The sequence below is a fragment of the Fonsecaea multimorphosa genome (genome assembly GCF_000836435.1).
Source record: "Fonsecaea multimorphosa CBS 102226 unplaced genomic scaffold supercont1.21, whole genome shotgun sequence".
Classification (NCBI taxonomy): domain Eukaryota; kingdom Fungi; phylum Ascomycota; class Eurotiomycetes; order Chaetothyriales; family Herpotrichiellaceae; genus Fonsecaea; species Fonsecaea multimorphosa.
Genome location: NW_015971655.1, coordinates 238,551 through 256,254, shown reverse-complemented (window position 1 = coordinate 256,254; position 17,704 = coordinate 238,551). Strand labels below are relative to the sequence as shown.

At 51.3% G+C, this 17,704-nt stretch overlaps 6 protein-coding genes across 6 annotated transcripts; all 6 read right to left on the bottom strand.

Annotated features, from left to right (window-relative positions):
- Window positions 1-569: 569 nt before the first annotated feature.
- On the bottom strand, window positions 570-830 carry Z520_08901 (uncharacterized protein; the record flags this gene model as incomplete). Its single annotated transcript, XM_016779397.1, has 1 exon — window positions 570-830. The coding sequence occupies one exon, from the start codon at window positions 828-830 to the stop codon at window positions 570-572; it is 261 nt and encodes an 86-aa protein (XP_016629507.1).
- Window positions 831-841: 11 nt separating this feature from the next.
- Z520_08900 (uncharacterized protein) lies at window positions 842-5,243 on the bottom strand (the record flags this gene model as incomplete). Its single annotated transcript, XM_016779396.1, has 3 exons — window positions 842-1,736; window positions 1,790-2,172; window positions 2,226-5,243. 3 exons carry the CDS (start codon window positions 5,241-5,243, stop codon window positions 842-844), a joined length of 4,296 nt encoding a protein of 1,431 aa, XP_016629506.1.
- A 2,969-nt stretch (window positions 5,244-8,212) lies between these two features.
- Window positions 8,213-8,962, bottom strand: Z520_08899 (uncharacterized protein; the record flags this gene model as incomplete). Its single annotated transcript, XM_016779395.1, has 1 exon — window positions 8,213-8,962. One exon carries the CDS (start codon window positions 8,960-8,962, stop codon window positions 8,213-8,215), a length of 750 nt encoding a protein of 249 aa, XP_016629505.1.
- A 1,400-nt stretch (window positions 8,963-10,362) lies between these two features.
- Z520_08898 (uncharacterized protein) lies at window positions 10,363-11,147 on the bottom strand (the record flags this gene model as incomplete). The annotated part of the gene is made up of 2 exons (XM_016779394.1): window positions 10,363-10,559; window positions 10,709-11,147. 2 exons carry the CDS (start codon window positions 11,145-11,147, stop codon window positions 10,363-10,365), a joined length of 636 nt encoding a protein of 211 aa, XP_016629504.1.
- A 586-nt stretch (window positions 11,148-11,733) lies between these two features.
- Z520_08897 (uncharacterized protein) lies at window positions 11,734-14,884 on the bottom strand (the record flags this gene model as incomplete). The annotated part of the gene is made up of 2 exons (XM_016779393.1): window positions 11,734-12,238; window positions 12,294-14,884. 2 exons carry the CDS (start codon window positions 14,882-14,884, stop codon window positions 11,734-11,736), a joined length of 3,096 nt encoding a protein of 1,031 aa, XP_016629503.1.
- A 1,629-nt stretch (window positions 14,885-16,513) lies between these two features.
- On the bottom strand, window positions 16,514-17,092 carry Z520_08896 (uncharacterized protein; the record flags this gene model as incomplete). The annotated part of the gene is made up of 1 exon (XM_016779392.1): window positions 16,514-17,092. One exon carries the CDS (start codon window positions 17,090-17,092, stop codon window positions 16,514-16,516), a length of 579 nt encoding a protein of 192 aa, XP_016629502.1.
- Between the last annotated feature and the right edge of the window lie 612 nt (window positions 17,093-17,704).

The window sequence follows — 17,704 nt, the reverse complement described above, 5'->3', positions numbered from 1 at the left end:
GAAGCGAAGAGCGGTACGAGGACTCAGCAGTGCGATGGATAATGTTGAAGCGCATGTGGAGTTTGCAAGACAAAATGGCTGGCCTCGATTGGCAACCGGCCATCCAACCGACTTAGAAATGTGATTTTTTTTTGCCTCGGTTCACAGCCTCACGGGCCAGCCTCGGGGGCAAAATGATATCACATCTGCCCTGCAGTGGTGCCCCCTTTTTGGATCCAGGGACTTGCTCGAATACTACTAGTATATACCTACCTAGGTAGGCAGTATTGCACGACCGTGCTCGAGGCTGCGCTGTTGATTCTCATCATATCTTGTTATTGATAAGGCGACATGCGGTGAGAAGTGCTATGTCACCAATGTCCTATGTGTTGTACAGCAGCCGGATCAATCATTGCTATGCTGGACACAGTGTTCTTGATCCCAGCTGGCCTTTTTCGAGGCTTTTGTATCCCGTATTTGCTCCTTCCCCCGCTAATCCAGTCCTTTTCCGTTCCCAACCCATATTTACGGCCGCCTGGCCAAATTCAGGCAATGATAGAGTGGCAGAGATCGCTGGTCTCCTTTTTGCATTAAGCCTTGGATTTACGGACCTCATCGGATTCGCCGGGTTGGCCGCGATGCAGATCCACCATTCCCGTCAAGTGATCCATGGTCTTGTTCACATCTGTGGTTCCGGCTACAATGTGGATCGCCGTAGTGCGCTTTCTCCCAGCGAAGATAGATTGCTGTCGCTTGCCATCTTCACCTGCGAGTTTGATAGTGACTTGGTCCCCGATAGGTGGTACTCCAGTCGAGGCAGAAACTTCCCTAGACATACCAACAACAGACATTGTTTCAGTTTTCACACAGCAGACCCATGTCGCGAATGTGACGTTTTGGATCGCCCAGAAGGACTGTGCGGCGGTGCATAGTCGAAATGCGGAGCCAAGTCAGGATCTTGGCTGGGAGGAACGCCAGCCCTAGGAGCCGAGCGAGCAAAAACAGGGTCGTCTGCTGGTGTCGCCGGATGGATTTCCATACCACTTGTCCCTTCAACGCCGGAATGAGATCGAGCTCTGGTGAAGCGCACTGTCTCTTGTTCCTCAGGCCGCCGCTCAATTGGTGAGAACCCTCCAGCAATGCTTCCTGCAATGATCCCAGCCATTGCTGTCGCAGGTCCGAAAACCGAGTTCGAGCTCGATCTCGCCCGTCGTTTCGGCCTTTCCGGGGTAGCCGGGGATCCTGTCAGTGTATCTGGCACAACATTGTCCCCATCTGGTGTCTGTGGCAATTCACTGTTCGATCGCGATCGCGAAGGACTGCGTGACCGCGGGAGAAACGTATCTCGTGGATGCTGCAGCTTGTAAGCCAGCTCCGAGATACGGCCACCGCGGATTCTCTTCAGGAATTGTAACTCTTCTCGGATCTCTTCCAATGCGGGGTTCCATTGCACCTTTTCATCATCTTCGAGCACAAACTCTGGGCCATGCTTCTTTCTTCGTGGCAAATGGGGTATTAGTCTCGCGAACAGCTCATCGGGGATTAATCGGATGATGACTGCCACTGGGACGGAGAGTGCACCAAGAACAATGGAGTATCCCCATTGCGCCCCGTTGATTCGATTGATGGAGAAAGCCTGGCCTCCAACAAACATGATCAAGCACTGGCCTCCGATAATGATGAGTTGGATCCCCATGAACCAGTAATTGCGAAGCATTCCTTCGAAAATATTGAACTTGTTATCCAGTCGTCGCGAGCTGGACGTGGTCAGCGTCTGGCATCCATGAGATATGGTTGGAAATTCACTCACTTATATTGGTTGAAGATTTGCATCCACACAAACGTATTGAAGATGGTACTCTGAAGTCGGTCCTTCTCATGTTGTGTTTGATAGGACAGGATGCCGTCTCCTCCGAAGTACAAGACCAATGTCACGACCAACTGATAGATTGACTGCCCAATGATCATCTTCCACATTGTGATTGTGATCAACGGTGCCGACTTCGGCTCCGGTCGCCGTTTGAGTACGGAAGGAGTAGGGGCATCCGTAGCGAGCGCCAGGGCGGCGAACGTGTCCATAATCAAATTAACCCACAAAAGTTGGACAGCCGTCAGTACAGAGCTTTCGTCATCATTAGCAACCGCTGAAATGAACGTCAGAAAGACTGCTGTGATGTTCACTGTAATTTGAAACTGCGCCATCGTCAGTCTGTCGTGAGTACCCGAACATGACAAAAGAGACTTACCTGAAGGAACTTCTTGACAGCGTCGTTGACAGTTCTGCCCCAGGAAATGGCTTTGACGATCGACGCAAAGTTATCGTCCATGAGGATGATAGCCGACGCTTCCTTGGCAACCTCTGTGCCAGCGATACCCATGGCGAAGCCAACATCTGCAGCTTTCAGCGCCGGTGCGTCATTGGTACCATCACCAGTGACAGCCACAGTCTCCCCGAGCTTTTTTAGATGGCTCACAAGTAGCTTCTTGTCGTCAGGACTTGATCTGGCGAGCACTTGCAAACGCGGGATGACCTGCGTCAGCTGCTTTGAGCTCAGTTTCCGAAACACAGGGCCTTCCATAGCAATTCCACCTGGTGTGAAGATACCACACTCAGTCGCGATCGCCTTTGCGGTCATGATGTTATCACCCGTCACCATACGCACAAACACACCGGCAACTTGACAGTCGCGAACCGCCTTTTCAACGCCTGGACGAAGGGGATCCTGAATACCAACAACCCCAAGGAAGACCATGTCTTTGAAGACCTTGTCGAAGTCTGCTTGTTTCTTGTCGTCCGCAAGAGCGGCACCACGTGGTGGCCACTCATTGAAATCACGGTAGAGCAGTGCAATGGTGCGCAGAGACCGCGATGCGTAGTTGCTGACGATGCCGTTCAAGGCGTCCATTTGATCTAGGGTCATTGGTGCATCCACCAATTCCTTTGTCGGGTCACTGACGATCCTGGTGCACTTCGAAATGAGGATCTCAGATGCCCCTTTCACCATCATACGGTATTTGCCACTTGGCATTTTGACGACGATAGCCATACATTTGCGACCAGAATCAAACGGAACCATTTGAGCAATCTCAGCATTCGAGCGCTCTTCACCAATCGATCCAATGGGAAGATGGTCCACGACGAATGTTAGCAGGGCTGTTTCAGTCTTGGAGCCGATGAACACCTTCTTGCCCTCTTCTTCACCCTCAAAAGCAGTGGTATTGAGGACAATCGAATCCTTAAGGAGTGACTTCGTGTCCTGAGAAAGTGTCGCAAAGAATTCGGCCGAGGACACATCATCAGCCACCACACCAGTACCTTTGATGATAGTATCTTCAGCAACGGTAGAGTTGATGGGCTGTTGTTTGTCGCCGAATCTAGAAGCGGTAGACAGCGTGCCGGCGACGACCGTCATTTTATTTTGCGTCAATGTTCCGGTTTTGTCCGAGCATACAGTAGTAGCATTGCCCATGGTCTCACAGGCTCGCAAGAGTCGCACCAAGTTGTTGTCCTTTAGCATCCTCGTCGTCGCAAACGCAAGGGCAAGCGTGACAGCCAAGGGCAAGCCTTCGGGCACCGCTACCACAATGATGGTGACCGCAACGATGAAAATCTGAAGGAAGCGTTGACCCTTGCTCTGAGCACCTCCATCGATATTCTTGAGCTCTGCCAGAAACTTAATAAATAGCACCACAAAGAGTAAGAGACCGGCAGCTAGACCGAGTTTCGCAATATATTCGGCGAGGACATTGAGTTTCATTTGCAGAGGTGTCGTCTGGGTCTCGTCCTGTAAGGACATCAAGGTCTTGCCGTAGCTCGAGTTGACGCCAGTTGCAGTGACAAGGAATGTGCCGACGCCCTCGGATACCTTACCGCCGGATAGGATGAACGGGTCCATCTTTTTCAAGTTTTGATGCGTTTCAATTGCGTGATAGACCTCGTCCCCAGGCGTTTTGCGAATAATGTCAGATTCACCAGTTGCTGAGGACTCGTCGCAGCGTACGTTGTGGCCATCAATGAAGACGCCATCCACAGGTATCAGATCGCCCGGCTCCAGGTGCATAACATCACCAACCAAAACATCGTAGACTGAGATTTCCTGAGACTTTCCGGATCGGATGACCTTCACGAAGCGTTCTTCCTTTTTGCGATTCAATTTAATGAATTGACGCTCTTTCTGGTAGTCATTCAATGCGCCCACGAAAGTAACGACAAAAATGGCGACCATGATGGCCACCCCTTCGACCCATTCGACTCGGGCTTCATGCTCTTCAGTTGGCGCAGGATTGACAGTCTGGTAGATACCAAGTGCAAGCGAGATAACAGCAGCAACAGACAGCAAAATCAGTACCTTATCGTTGTAGGCAATCCAGGCGAGTTGCCAGAAAGTTTTGGCTTTCTTTTCCGGGAGCCGATTGTCCTTGAAAACACGTTTGCGATCAGCAAACGAGTTCTCGGAAATCTTCGCTGGGGCCGTCAACGAGTTGGAGGTGAGGGTTCTCTTCACAGTGCCGTAGTGTTGTTCGGCCTCAACGCCTGACTGAACGGCCGTTTTAAAGTCGATAGTTCCAGTTAAACCAACTTCATCTACACTTAGACCGCTGTTACGATCACTCTGCAAGCCCTTCTCCAGACCTCTTAAGCCGCCAAGAGCATGAAAGGCGGCCAAATTCTTGGGGTTGATCATCTTATTCAGCTGTCCCGGGCTAAACGCAAACTTGTTGTCTTCAACTTCAAAATCTGCCTCCGTTCCAGGATCTGGTCTCAGCGCGTCTGCATCGTTCATCACATCGTCGTTATTGTTCAACGAGTTCTTGCGTAAATCGTCCGTTCCGGAAATGGTTGAAGCGATCTGTGTTTCCCCCCCGAATTCAGAAGTGGAAGCCGAGTTTTGAGACTCCATTGACGTCGCCCTTGCTCTTGAGCCGGGGACTGCCAGGAAATTGTGGGCAGCTCCATCCAGGAACTGGGTTCTGGGAGAGGAAACATTATGGGGAGAGGTTGGACGGGACTCGCGTATGTCAAAGGACGGCCGAACATCGGTTGGCGACACTGAAAGTGGAGAGGATAGAGTAGGTCCGGAATCGAGCCCAGATGTTTGTATTCGAGGCAGAGGACCAGGTTTATCTGATGCCGCACTGGGAGGTTCTTCAGGGGAGAGAGGAGAATTGACGGCGGAATCGTCTATACTAATTGTAGGAGCCCGCGGTCGGGTCTGTACTGCTTTGGGAGATTCTGGGTCTTGCCCATCGGAGGGTGAAGGCATGGTAGGATTCGAAGTATGAGGGCAACTTGGGGGAAGGCTGCATGCAGTGTTCCAGCGCCTCGTTGTCTTTGTAGAGGGCGCGTTTTCCAAAAGCGAACCATTCAAGAAGCGGCGCGAAGTTGAACGGGAGGCAAAGTCCGACCAGCAGAAGAACTAGATGACGATATTATGTGAATTGCTGGATTATCTGAAGATGAACTGGTATAACAAAGCGAGTCAGAATGGTTTCACTGCAAGAGAGACGAACGTGAAGTGGCAGGACAGCGCACATACAGATGGTAGTGAATTAACAAAAGTCACGCTCACGCCACAGACTCTGCAATGCCAATGCCGAAAAACGATACTCCAATGCGACCTGTCTGTAGAAAAGATTCGTGGCTTCCGTACTGGCTAGGGAATAGCGGTTACTATGGAAAGGCTGAATCCATGTGGGATAATGTACAGTGTGGCAGCGAGGGATCAACAAGGGGAGGGTGGTCGGGATCAGGCTCCTCACGATCAAACAGGAAGGTCCACAGAGGGGAAGGGGAAGGGTAACAGGAAATAAAGCGGGTACTGTTAAGAAGAGGAGTATGTACAAAGGAAAGAAAGGAACGAGGCAAACTGCAAGGCCATTTGCTCGTTGAGGGTGTGTCAAAACAACCAAGACGATCGAGAGAATTGAGAAAATACGTGAAGTTGCGGACAACGGTTTAGGATCATCGTGCATGGCCGCAGTCTGGCTGCCGAAATCTTGGATGCAGCCCAGGCCCCGGACTGGAGCTAGGCCACTTAAACAAGGCCCCTAAGTACCACTAACCAAGCCTCTAGAATGCCCGGCACCCTTTCCCACAGAGTACCAACTCTGCGCCCCGAGGACCATCCGTTAGGTGCCAAGCTTCTTCTTTTCAGGCGATAAACCTTGGGCTTCAAGTGGTCCAGAGGCCATTCGCCATTTTGCCGTATCGGAGGACGCAGAGACCGACCCCCAGTCACTATGAGGTACCTGATTACATACCGAGTATGGGGGCCTCATACCGAGTACAAAATCCGCAGTTTTCGACATGGAGACATCCATCTCACTTCGGTCTCTGCGATGTGATATCACTCTTGTCTCCTTTCTCAACAGTTTCCCTTCATTTTCTCGGCGGCAAATGCATCTGACGTGCTCCGTTCATGCGATAAAATACCCTCATGTCTGCCTCCGCTTCCGTCTGGCGCCTTGTGCCGCAGGTAGGAAGGATATTCTCCAATCGCATGTGGGTATTGGTGGTCAGAGGTTTGCACTGCCACCGTGCTAAGACTACTCCATCAGGCAGCCCCTTGTCACTCACTACGGCCATCTTGCTTTAGGAGAACGAAGGAACTACTACTACGAGTTCCTACCGGTTACGCCTTGCTGACCAGGGAGACCCTCCGTATCTGATCTCTCCTATCACCTTCCATCAAATTGGTTCGCCTCCACTCCTCCACTTCTCATCCAACTCCGATATACCTACGGAGTACATAAAGGAATCGGACACAGACACAGATCGAGCTGCTTGGTCCGCGGATCCTCATACGTATAGTGGCAAACGGAGCAAGCAAGAGTGGCTGAGGCTAAGTGGCAAGTTTCTGATATCGGAATCAAGAAATGGCTTCGATCTCTGTTTTGGGCCCTGGGGAGCTGCTGCTTCAGCCTGAGATGTCCTGAGGAGGCCCTGCAAGTACCTGATATGTGGCTATCTTGCTGAGGAATCTTCAGAGTTCAATCATGACTTCTTCAGAAAATCATCTTCTCAATTTCAGGGATGAAACTGAAGACTTGATTGAAACTGTCAAACGTGCCACCTGGTCTGCGAAAAGCGAAATCTTGAGCGAGAGGCGCATCCGGCTTCCGTGTCTTGGTTTCTCTAGCCATCTTCGTTATTGCAAACCTCCACGACCTCGCGTATTGTTCCGGTGAGGACCCCTTCCTCGTTGAGATTTGCTCTCCCGATGGACAATTTGGCTCCCTCATTTGTTCCATGGTCAAAATCAAAACCCACCATACAGTCCGCACAAGTGCACTTGTGTGAGAGTGGTGTCCCTTGGCTAGACGTTCGCGCATGATCTAGAGTGCAAGGCTTGCCCACTACGTTCTACTGGTACGAAGGGACCTCGTTGCCTTTTGCCGCAGAGGTCATGGTCCTACTACGATGATCTAGTGTTGACTTGGTCGTCGCATTGATCGCGACGCGACCGCCGACCACAGTTGTTTAATAGCGCCAAATTCCTTCGGCGACGCATAGACTCATTATCTGTCAAATATCTACGGCAGTTGATAGACTCTTATTGCGCAATGCTGCTTAAGCAGACAATCACGTGTCGGCCAGACTAGCATTTGTCGAAAGCAAATTGTGGAGATTTCGTGGGTGGTGAAACAAGATCGACGCGAGATGCATGTCAAACACGAGTACCGAGGACTGTCGACTTGGACTTGTTGAGAACCCTCTGTTCTTTTCTTCTTCTCGGCGACCCATTGTTTCTGTCCAAGCCTCACACGTGGCTCTCATGCAGGAACTCACTCGCCGTCGCGAAAGTTATCGAGGTATTGACGAAAGGATTGTTGGTGAAACGGCCAAGCTTGGCCTGCAAGATCCGATGAAAGCGCTGTCATTTGGGCCCTGGAGGGGCAACAGGAAGATGGCTGGCATGGTTTCTCACGCCTGCATCTCCTCCCTCCTCCCACCTAAGGGTGTATCTGCTTCAAGCCACAGCAGACCAACTCACCCCACATGGGGGGCTCTTAAAGTGAGGCAACCATCAGCAAATGGACGGTACTGGGGATTGGCTGGCTGCCATTGATGATGGCTCTGTGGTTAGGCATCATTCTGTTGGCTTTTTCACCCATCATGAGCTTCCACGTTGGTCAGAATGGTACGAAACAGTGAGAGTTTTCCCGGGACGCCCATAATTTGAAATGCTCTCTACAGAGGTCATTCGCATAGTCATGTTTTCATATCGTGAGTTCAGTCATATTTGGCCATCAGTCCTCCAGAAGCCCCATTCTTGGCAATGAGCTCTTCAAATCCTTCGATCCGGCTAACCATGGCATAGGGTTTGTACTTCTTCTCCTTCTCAACGGTCCTCTTGAAACACCCGCTCCATCCTGGGCGAGGGTACTTGGTCACCACGTTCTTGATGGTGTCTGGGTGTACCAACTCCTTCCCGGCGCCAATGTTGTCCAACAGCGTGCCCCAGTGGATCAGTCTGGTGACCAGAGTAACCTTGCCTTTGTCCTGAACATCCTGGTGTCTGATGATGGCTTCGACGACACTTTCGGCCTGTTCTCGCGGCGCCACACCTTCCCCGCCACCCGATATCTTGGGATTCTGCAGGAGATCAAAGGCATGGACGCCTGCAAAGAACTCATAGCTGAGGCGGGTACTCGTCATGAACTCGTCGCAGGTGCCAATGTCATGCAGCATGGCGGTCAAGAACCAAGTCTCGTCCAGCTTGGAGCCTGGCGTGAGTTCAAACTCCGGAAAGCACTGCCTTGCTATGGCGCAGCCGTAGCTGTAGACGCGCAGACTGTGGCGGTAGGTGTCAGCATCGAGCTTGGACTTGACGTAGCCGTCGACGCGCGTGGCGAGCGGAGTGTTGGGAGGCTGAAGCGATGAGATGGCCACAGCCTCGGGGTTAGTTGTTCTGGGCTTGTCTTGCGATTGGTCGGCAGGAAGGGCCGTGAAGCCATAAGTCTTGTCACTACTGTCAGACATTGTGCCGGCAAAGGTCTGTAGAGTTTGAAGGCGGGTCGGTGGTGATTATCGGGTAGATTGCGCAGATGACAAGGCTGTGCTGGAATAGTTCAAGGGGTGGATATCAGAGTAGGCAGTAGCTACAGTAGTACAGTCGTACGCGGCGTGCAGTAAGACGGACAGTAACAAATCGCACTGCCTCTGAAGCAAGACCCCTTTTCAGGATCCTACGAATGCCTCAGATGGCGTTTTATATTCGATTCCCAGATTCTTTTTCGCCTATAAACAACCGGGAGACGATTACATCACATCCAATCAAGATGGCATTTCCGACTCAACGACGCGCTGACTTCTTCTTAGAATCTTAGTAACAAGCTCATGTTCTTCCTCCGAAATATCCGCCTCCGCCCTGTGCTTGACTCTGCTTTGGGTCATAGACAACTCCCAAATTCAGACTCGTGGAGACTTTTTGGCGAGTAAGAAAGTAAGTACCTAGGTAAATAGGACTTGCCTAGACTATGAGTAAACAGCCCGAAAGCGCAACTAAAAGGTTTGGATTAGACGGAAGGACTATTACCATATTGACTCTGATTCAAAAGGCCAAAAGCAACTCAATCTTCATGTACTTCCAGTATGATATGTGGGATAGCCTGTCGCGAGACCTGTTGGTCAGCCCATCAAGGCAAGGGCGGTCGCGGGTTCATGGAATCTGTCTTACGTCTATGCTACACTAGTAAAGAGAAGGCACGCCCTGCTGTCGACATGACGCAGGCTACATTTTCTGTCTCTCTCTTCTCGCTCTCTCAAGCTCCGCGGAAACGCACGATTTAACACCTGATGCTTCAGAGGGCACCGAAAACCAGCAGTAAGGAATACCGCCAGGCCTAGCGAGCCACACAGGTTCATGCTCGTGAATTACATTCGCCGGAGGCCACTAAGGTAAATCCTGGGGTGATGCTTACATGCCAGCGGGCAGTATCTGTGGCGACCTCGAATACTTACTTACCTCGAGTACTCAATCCACTTGGAATTCTACAGCTTACCATCTAGTCTCTCCCGCCTTGTCGGAACCCAACACGCTCAGAATCATTTCAAGACATGATTTGCTTCGCGAATAACACGAAGCCATGGTCCAAGAAAGGGTGATACGCTTTTGCGAGACTCAAAAAATGAAAGAGGGATCACGACAACAACCACACGCGAATCCAGGCTTTGGCTTTTTCGCCGCACGATCACCAAGTCTGGTTGACGTTCAAGAAATGTTACCGGGAAAAAAGGGAAATCTGCGCATCAAGCCCAGAAGGAAGTTATATCGCCTCATCGTGCTCCTCACAGACTACCCTTCCCGTGTCCAAGCAAGGCAAGAGGATGGACATGGACAGCCTCGCAAACATTCGCGCAAGCAGATCAAACACCATGTCTCAATGCCTCGCCCGGTTGCGCCTCTCTCGTCGGTGCCTCGTCCTCTCGCATCCCTCAGCATCGCCCTCTCCATCGCAACAACTCCAAACGAACCCGTCCTGGTAGCTGGGGTCGTCGATGTACGCGTCCGGTGGTCCGTGACAGTCGTCGTCATGGTCGGCCCAGGTGTCTGCATCATCGTCGACCTCTTTCACGCCTTTTCTCTCCCGAGTCAGTGCACCGTAATAATACTTTTGTGATGGGCAAACTCTTTATCCGGCAGGGGAGGGGGTGGAGTCTCGTCCTAATCCTCGAAAAGCATGCAAAAGCACAAAGTTGAGGCGGAAAAAGGGCTGAGTGACTCACCGGGATGATACACGCAGAGTCCCCTGGACATCTCGTTCTCCTCCACCTCATACTCCTCCGCGCACTGGGAGCACATCTCGTACGCCTTTCGGAGCCGTTTTACGCCCGTCTTCGGCTCCGGCGCCGCCGCCTTGTTGTTGTCGTCCGCTGTCGTCGACCGAGCCGGGACTAGGAGCACCTTGCGTACCAGACGCCGGATGACCGCCTCCTCTGCACACATCTGGAGCAAGGTGAGCTTGAGACGCTTCGGATCTGCGGAAAGGATCGCGTCGTTAAGGGCTTCCTTGTCATAGGATGCGCTGCTGCTGCTGCTGACTATGGAAGCGACGTCGTTGTCGTCCGAGCCTTCGAGGCTAGATTCCGAGTCTGTATCGTCTAACCAGACAACCTGCTCGGCTGTCTCCTTGAGAGCGCCATGCTCTCGGGACGCGACTGACATGGCTGGCACACAGGTCCGTAGGTCTAGTTCCCTTTCCGCGCGTGAGTTGTAGAGCGCTCAGAGATGTCCGTAGAGCGGATATGAGTATGACGCTCAGCAGGGGCGATAAACCAGGCCGATAGACGTGAGGCGTCGTGTGTCATGGCCGTCGCGTATGAGGATCCCAGCGCGCGGGTGAGCGTTTGCACGATGGGAAGACTACTCGATAAGGGGCTAAGGAAGAGCTCTAATTAATCTCGCTTCAGTCTCAGCCATCCACGCCCTTCTTGTTGAGGGAAGGCTTCGAATCCCATCCTGCTGAAATCGGGTTGAGTGCGGGATTGACCAGTCCATACATACCTATTATATTCACCAGCGCGGCAGGATACGACGTGATGTATTCCAGCAAGATCAGATGGCATGAAGGAGTGAGTTCGCAGTCGACATTCATGCGAATAGATGCTCCCTCAGGACATGTCCCGCTGTGCTTGACGACCAAGCTTCTTGGTCCCTCGATCAAAGACGATCTTCCCTATGGCCCATCGTCCTCTGCTTTTTCTGGCGAACGCAGCATACTCGTACGTAAGCCACTTAGATCGTATTGTACTCAGTCCATTGCCTCCAAATCCAGTGGCTCAGTCTGTTCCTTCCACGACACCTTCCAGATATCCGCATTTCCTTTATCCGTCTTGATCTTCTTCGTCCGGCTGGCACTTCCCCCAGCGCCACCAGAAGCCCCTTGTTCTGTTGCTTGTAGAAGAGCTTGACTATCAACCGCAAACGCCCGGACCAGTTCCTTCATTCTTCTGCTTTCCACAAAGGCGTTGGTCAGCATGGGAGTCTCCGCGACCACTTGGGCCAGGGTCATGCATTCGACAAGCCATGCACGAGAAGCGAAGTGGCCAGCAAACCACAATGCGCTGTTGTAGGCGAGAATACATTCGGGGATGTAGTGATTGCGTATATCGTTCAGGACTACGGCCTCCATTTCATCTTGAGGCTGGCACAGAAATTCGTTGTCCAAAAGTGGTACCATAGCCTGCCGGACCTCCTCAAGAGCGCGTTTCAGGGCGCTTTTGTAGTTTTTCAGTGCTGACGGGTTTCTTCGGTGCCTGTATGATTCTCATCAGCTTTGGTCAAAGACACTTCCGCAACATGGCTACTTACTGTTCGAGACCATCTGCTGCTTCCTGAAAGACGTCTAAGGCATCAACAGCAGTCACAAGTTGTTCCAGGTGTTTCCAGATCAGTGATTTCAACGCCAAAGTTTGTCGATCGGACCCGGCTCTCGTCAAAGGGTGGTCTGAGTTAGCTGCTTTTCTCTTCCTAGTCGGACTGCTCATGGGAGTCACTGGAGCTTCATCCAGCTCCTCTACCTCGCTCTCAACATTGTCTGCCGGTGGATCTGCGTCCGCAAATTGCAGGTTCATTCCCAAGGCTGCAAGTGACATATCCGAGAGACGAACACGATCAAGTAATTGGCGCAGGGCGACGAATCTTCCTTCGACCAAGAATACTTTGTAAAGTACTGCAACAGACCAGGCAGCTGCACCCCAGTTCTCAGCATCGACATACCGAATCCACTCCACGCTCCTGACAGCCTTTTCATCTGCCTCGGTGACTTCGCCTGTCATCAAGCTAGGTCGAACCTTGTGTTGTGCTAGTTTGCCTGAACCACCCAGGACTGTGAGTCTAGCAGTTATCGGACCATGTTTATACCTTCGAAGTTTCTGCAGATCTGAGTAGTTGGCGAGAGAGAAAATCCCGTAGGTGACTTCTGAGACATTGATATTGTATTGCTTCATCAGCTTTACTTGCAGATCTCTCTCGCGGCGATCTGTGACGTTGATCAAAATGGCTCCGAGAACGTGATGGCTTCTCTTCTTGGATAGCTTGGACGCATAAAGAGGGATCAGAAGCCACTTGCCCCAGTTCTCTAACAACCCGATATAGGCTGCGATGTTATTTTCAAGTTCGTATTCGTGTTCGGCATACGAAGATTGCAACAACCCCAGAGACCGGAACAACAGCTGAAGATGCGCAACCATGCGGACACTGTCTTGGTCTTGGGCATTCAACATGGCAACTTCAGTTCCCTCGTCGGAGTTTCTGGTCATGAGATGTGATCCTTGACCTGTGGTATGTGCGACACTAGCAGCAGCTCTGCCAATGTTTACAAAAAAGTCGTCGAAGTCTTTCGACACGATGGCCAGTTCCATTAGCTTATGTGGCTGGTAAGATTCATCCCTTGTAGTTGGGTTTGACTGAGCAAGGGTGACATATTGCTGGATCTCGGCGGTCGATGGTGGCAGAGGGCGGTACTCAGTGGCGGCCGTGTCCGTCAATCTCTTTCTGTAGGCTTGAAGATAGTTTCGATATCTCCGGATAAGGAGGGAATTGAGAATGGAGAACAGATTGTCGTCAATCGACCTACTTGCAGACCTGGAAGCCCCAACATCACCGCAGAGCACACCGTAGGTGGCCTTCTGAAATTGATCTTGAATGAGAGGGTTTTGAGCCAGTGCCTCACAGCGCTCGAACCATTCGGAATTTGAGGCAAAATTCAGAATACGCAGCCAGGGTGAGTTGACCATTTGCTCAGCATGCGGACCACATCCACAAAGCGTTGCATATCTCCAGACTTCTTTCCGTTCCGCGAACCATGATTGAATTTGGCTATTGGTGTATCCCCTTCGGAGCATTTCCCAGTATGTTTGCCAGGCTGCTTGGTCATGGAATTCATCCTGTTCCTGAAGTACAGCCGACTCTCTGGTTGGGGCGTCAGGGTCCAGCTGAGCAACAAGCGGTTTTTGGTCGACTTTGCGAACGTGGGTTCGGTCCAATCCGGGATTTGAAGGCTCCAACGGTATTGACCATACTCGGGTTCGTTTCTGCTGCTTAATAGCGGTTTGTGTAAAGATAGGTCCGGCGCTCCAAATGCCATCGCCACGTTCCGATTTCTCAGAAAGACTGCGCGTGCAGTCTTCAATAGGGGGTGATGTCGCGGCAGCTCTTTCTTGTAACCACGCCAGAATGGTTTCGTACTCCTGTGCCACAGCATCTGAGTCAAGGAACGCAGTCCAGAGTTCAACGTTGCTGGAATAGCGGTGTAGACCACCCAACCTCGATTCTTGGGCAATCTGTGCATCATTGAGGGAGAGAGGAGATTCGCAGTAGAGCAGGTTCCTAACCAAAATCCACAAATCTGACTCGAGCTGTATCTTTTCCAGTTCTTCGACCGGCTCTTGCGCAGGCGTCTTTGATTTTCGAATGTCCGCAATCTTGCTGTATTTTTCCAACAGTACCATGGCATCGTCCCACAGAGAATTGTCGGTGGGCTGTCGATTAGACACAAATCTGTCTAGAGCTTTTGCAAATTCCTCGACTTGCCTGCTCACACGATCGGCGGTATCTTGAAGAGGGCGGAGCATCTCCTGTGCAGAAGATCTGAATGGTGACGGGGCACCTAAAGTGTCGATCAGCATGTTGGCTTCTGACTGCGTCTCGACAGCGGTAGAGTCCATCATGTTCGCCGGAATAAAAGGAAACCTGTTTTGGTTCGTCCCACCTTCATGAACTGACGCTTCTTCGTCTTGATCGTCCATCTCTTGGTCTTCGTCAGGTACTTGGGACTCTTCGAAGGCACCGTGGTTGTCCATCTGGCCATTGGGTTCAGTAAATTCCACTTGCAGGAAGCTGCGTTGTTGACTTACCTGGGACTGCCTTCCATGGACAGAGGACCTTGTGATAGGGGCCATCTCTGCGCGTCAACTGCAGAAAGCTCGACGTGGTCACTCAACAAAATGGATCTTGACCTAGCACGTTGGAGGTTGTCTCTCAAAAGCCGGGCAACTTCGAATCTCTAGGCCGTTCACTTTCTTTGGCCGTTCACACGCGACGCGGCAGTTTACTTGACAAGCTAAACCCAAATAGGCTATTGGCGAAGTTTTTGAAAAAGGTCACTCGAAATTCTTTTCTCCCTCTTCCTCTCTTTTTCTTCTACCAATGTCAACCAGGTAGTCATTAGAGTCTCGGGACGGACACTCAATGTCTGTTCAGATCCTGCGGGGTCTCTTTGCGTGCTCACGACTGCCTCAGAGTATCTTTCGGCATTCGCTGTTCAGCTGACCAGACCTCACAAACAGGACTGATGGTTCAGGTAGAAAAAATCGAGTTGCTACATTCACCTTCTATCGCCTTTGCGTCTTCCCAGAGTATGCTCAGGGCTATGTACGTGCTCGAGGACAAAGAGGATTTCGTGGTAAATCAGTCTTGAACCTTCACTTCTGTCCTCGCTGCTCCATCTTGAGCCTCAGCAGCTTCGGTTTCGGACATGAGGTGGTACTAGCATCATCCCCTTTGTCCTTGTAAAATGCATTGCAACATTCATACAATGCGTCTAGTGCTGATTGGCATCTCTCTTCCTTGTAGTTGTTTTTCTGCAGACAATCTGTTTGAGGCTGGGTGTTAGTTTTCACAGATGTTCGGTGAACCTGTAGTAGGACACACCTTGGATCGCGCACTGCACAGAAACAGCATAAGCGTCGACAGTACTCCAGAGGCTCAAAAAGAAACACTCACCGCTCTGGGGTGACAGGGAGGATCTGTTTTTAAATCGTCTTCAAGGCGGCCCTTATAGACGGTTAGCATCAAGCATCGAACAAAATCCTAGTTCCTCTGGACGAGGCTCACCATTGTGTGGTCCTCGATATGAAAGAGTACAAATTAGGAGATCGTGATCTCGTTGAGTTACGACAGCAAGAAAATTGATGTGTGGAAGAGACTCCGGTCAATGTTGTTCGAGGATAAATGGTCCACTTGTCTGCCATGTACCGAGTGCGTAGACACCGAGACACTTAATACTTTGAGATCTGGACGTTTCCTTGCGATCGGACGTTGCGTCATAGTGTGGCTACAATCCTCGCCAACAAGTTACGTCTCAGCTACTTCGACCTCCGTCCTTTTCTGCGAAACAAAATGTCGCCAGACTTTAAACAAGTTTATCTGTCTCCAGCTTTTCTTGTGCTGGAGAATAGCCAAAATATCGGCGTCACAGCAGTGGCGTCACAGCATGTTAGAGATGCAGATGCAGTTTTGGTGCAAATCACCAACCCCAGAGGCAGACTTGGTCTCCAAGCAGCGTCTGGCAAAAGTAACCAGTATGATATGTCTCATTTTTTTGACGCAGATGGATGTGACTCCTCATTCGGATATTGAGGTATGAATCCCTGGCCTTTTTGGGAAGAGAATCAGCGGCATGTCTTACCAACAGGCCGATATAGCTACACAGCAGGGGAAATTGTTAAACGTGCAGGACATTTCTGCAACCAAGGAACCTTTGGATTCTCCTCCCAATCCCCGTCAGATCGAGTAACATTCAGTTGACCTCAATCCTCCCAGACAGCAGCTTTGGCTTTTTCATCCGCTTCTCTTTCCCGCTCTCTGTCTTCCTTCTCCTTATTTCTTCGTTTCATTTCCTGTTCCCTAACCGCTCGATCATACTGCCTTTGTTCCTCTGTCTTTTTGGGGGCTTTCATCCCTAAACCTGCGGCTATCATTCGACTGGCGGTGGTTGTCGTCTTTTCTGGTCTTCGGCGTTCTCGATCAGAGTCGGTCTGCGGTGTGGACGCTCCAGAAGGCGTGTATGGCCTGGTACTTGGACGGCCTCCCCCAAGGACCTGGGCAGACGACCAGTCAATCTGCCCACCGTTGCCTGGAACAATGGGAGTAGGAGGCGGTGGTCGCAAGGCAGGGTCTGCGGAGTCGGACAGTTTTAGAGAGAGGCCGCCCATCCCCTCGGTAGGTGAGTGAGTATTGCGGTCATCTTCGGTGGGGGAAGATGGATCATCATCTTCCCACGATTCAATGACCTCTTCCTTCTTCATGGAGGGCGTAGACTGGGGGTTAGGAGGGAGGTTTATGCGTAAATCTGGCAACTTGGATTGTATCGATGTTTGGCCCGACATGCTTATCCAAGAGCAGATTTTCAGCAGCGCGCAGACGAACAGATAAATACCCAGGAACAAGGATATAACGCAATGTTCCAGGAACGAGACGATCGGATCATCTCTTGCGCGATGTCATAAGATACTTGATGTCCTTGACGAACTACGTGCTCCGCATCGAGCTCCATTCCTCAGACATCTCGTGTCAAAGGAAGTGGAATGACGAATCGCAGGCGGAGGTGAAGTTAAGCGGCAGCTGGCGGTTGGGGTCACCCGGGGGCACCTAGACGAAAAGGTTCTGGTTGTCCTGGTTAAGCTGGGGGCACCACGGGCACTTATGGGGACAATGCAACCCTGCAAGACCCTCCCCGCATTTGCATTGAGGACCTAGCTGCAGGGTCGTTAAGGGGGAAGGAAAAGGGCAACTAGGGCCGATAAGCAAGCATTAACCAGACTGGACGGTTTATCGCACATCGTCGTTGGTGCATCGGCCCATTCGCCAGGTACGGACGACGTACCTCGTACTCCTTACATACCAAGGTATGTACACTTGGGGACTAACCCACGCCTGCTCATTCCCCCTCTCCTCAAGCTCGAGACGGCTGATATTATTTGTACATAGGTACCTAGGTA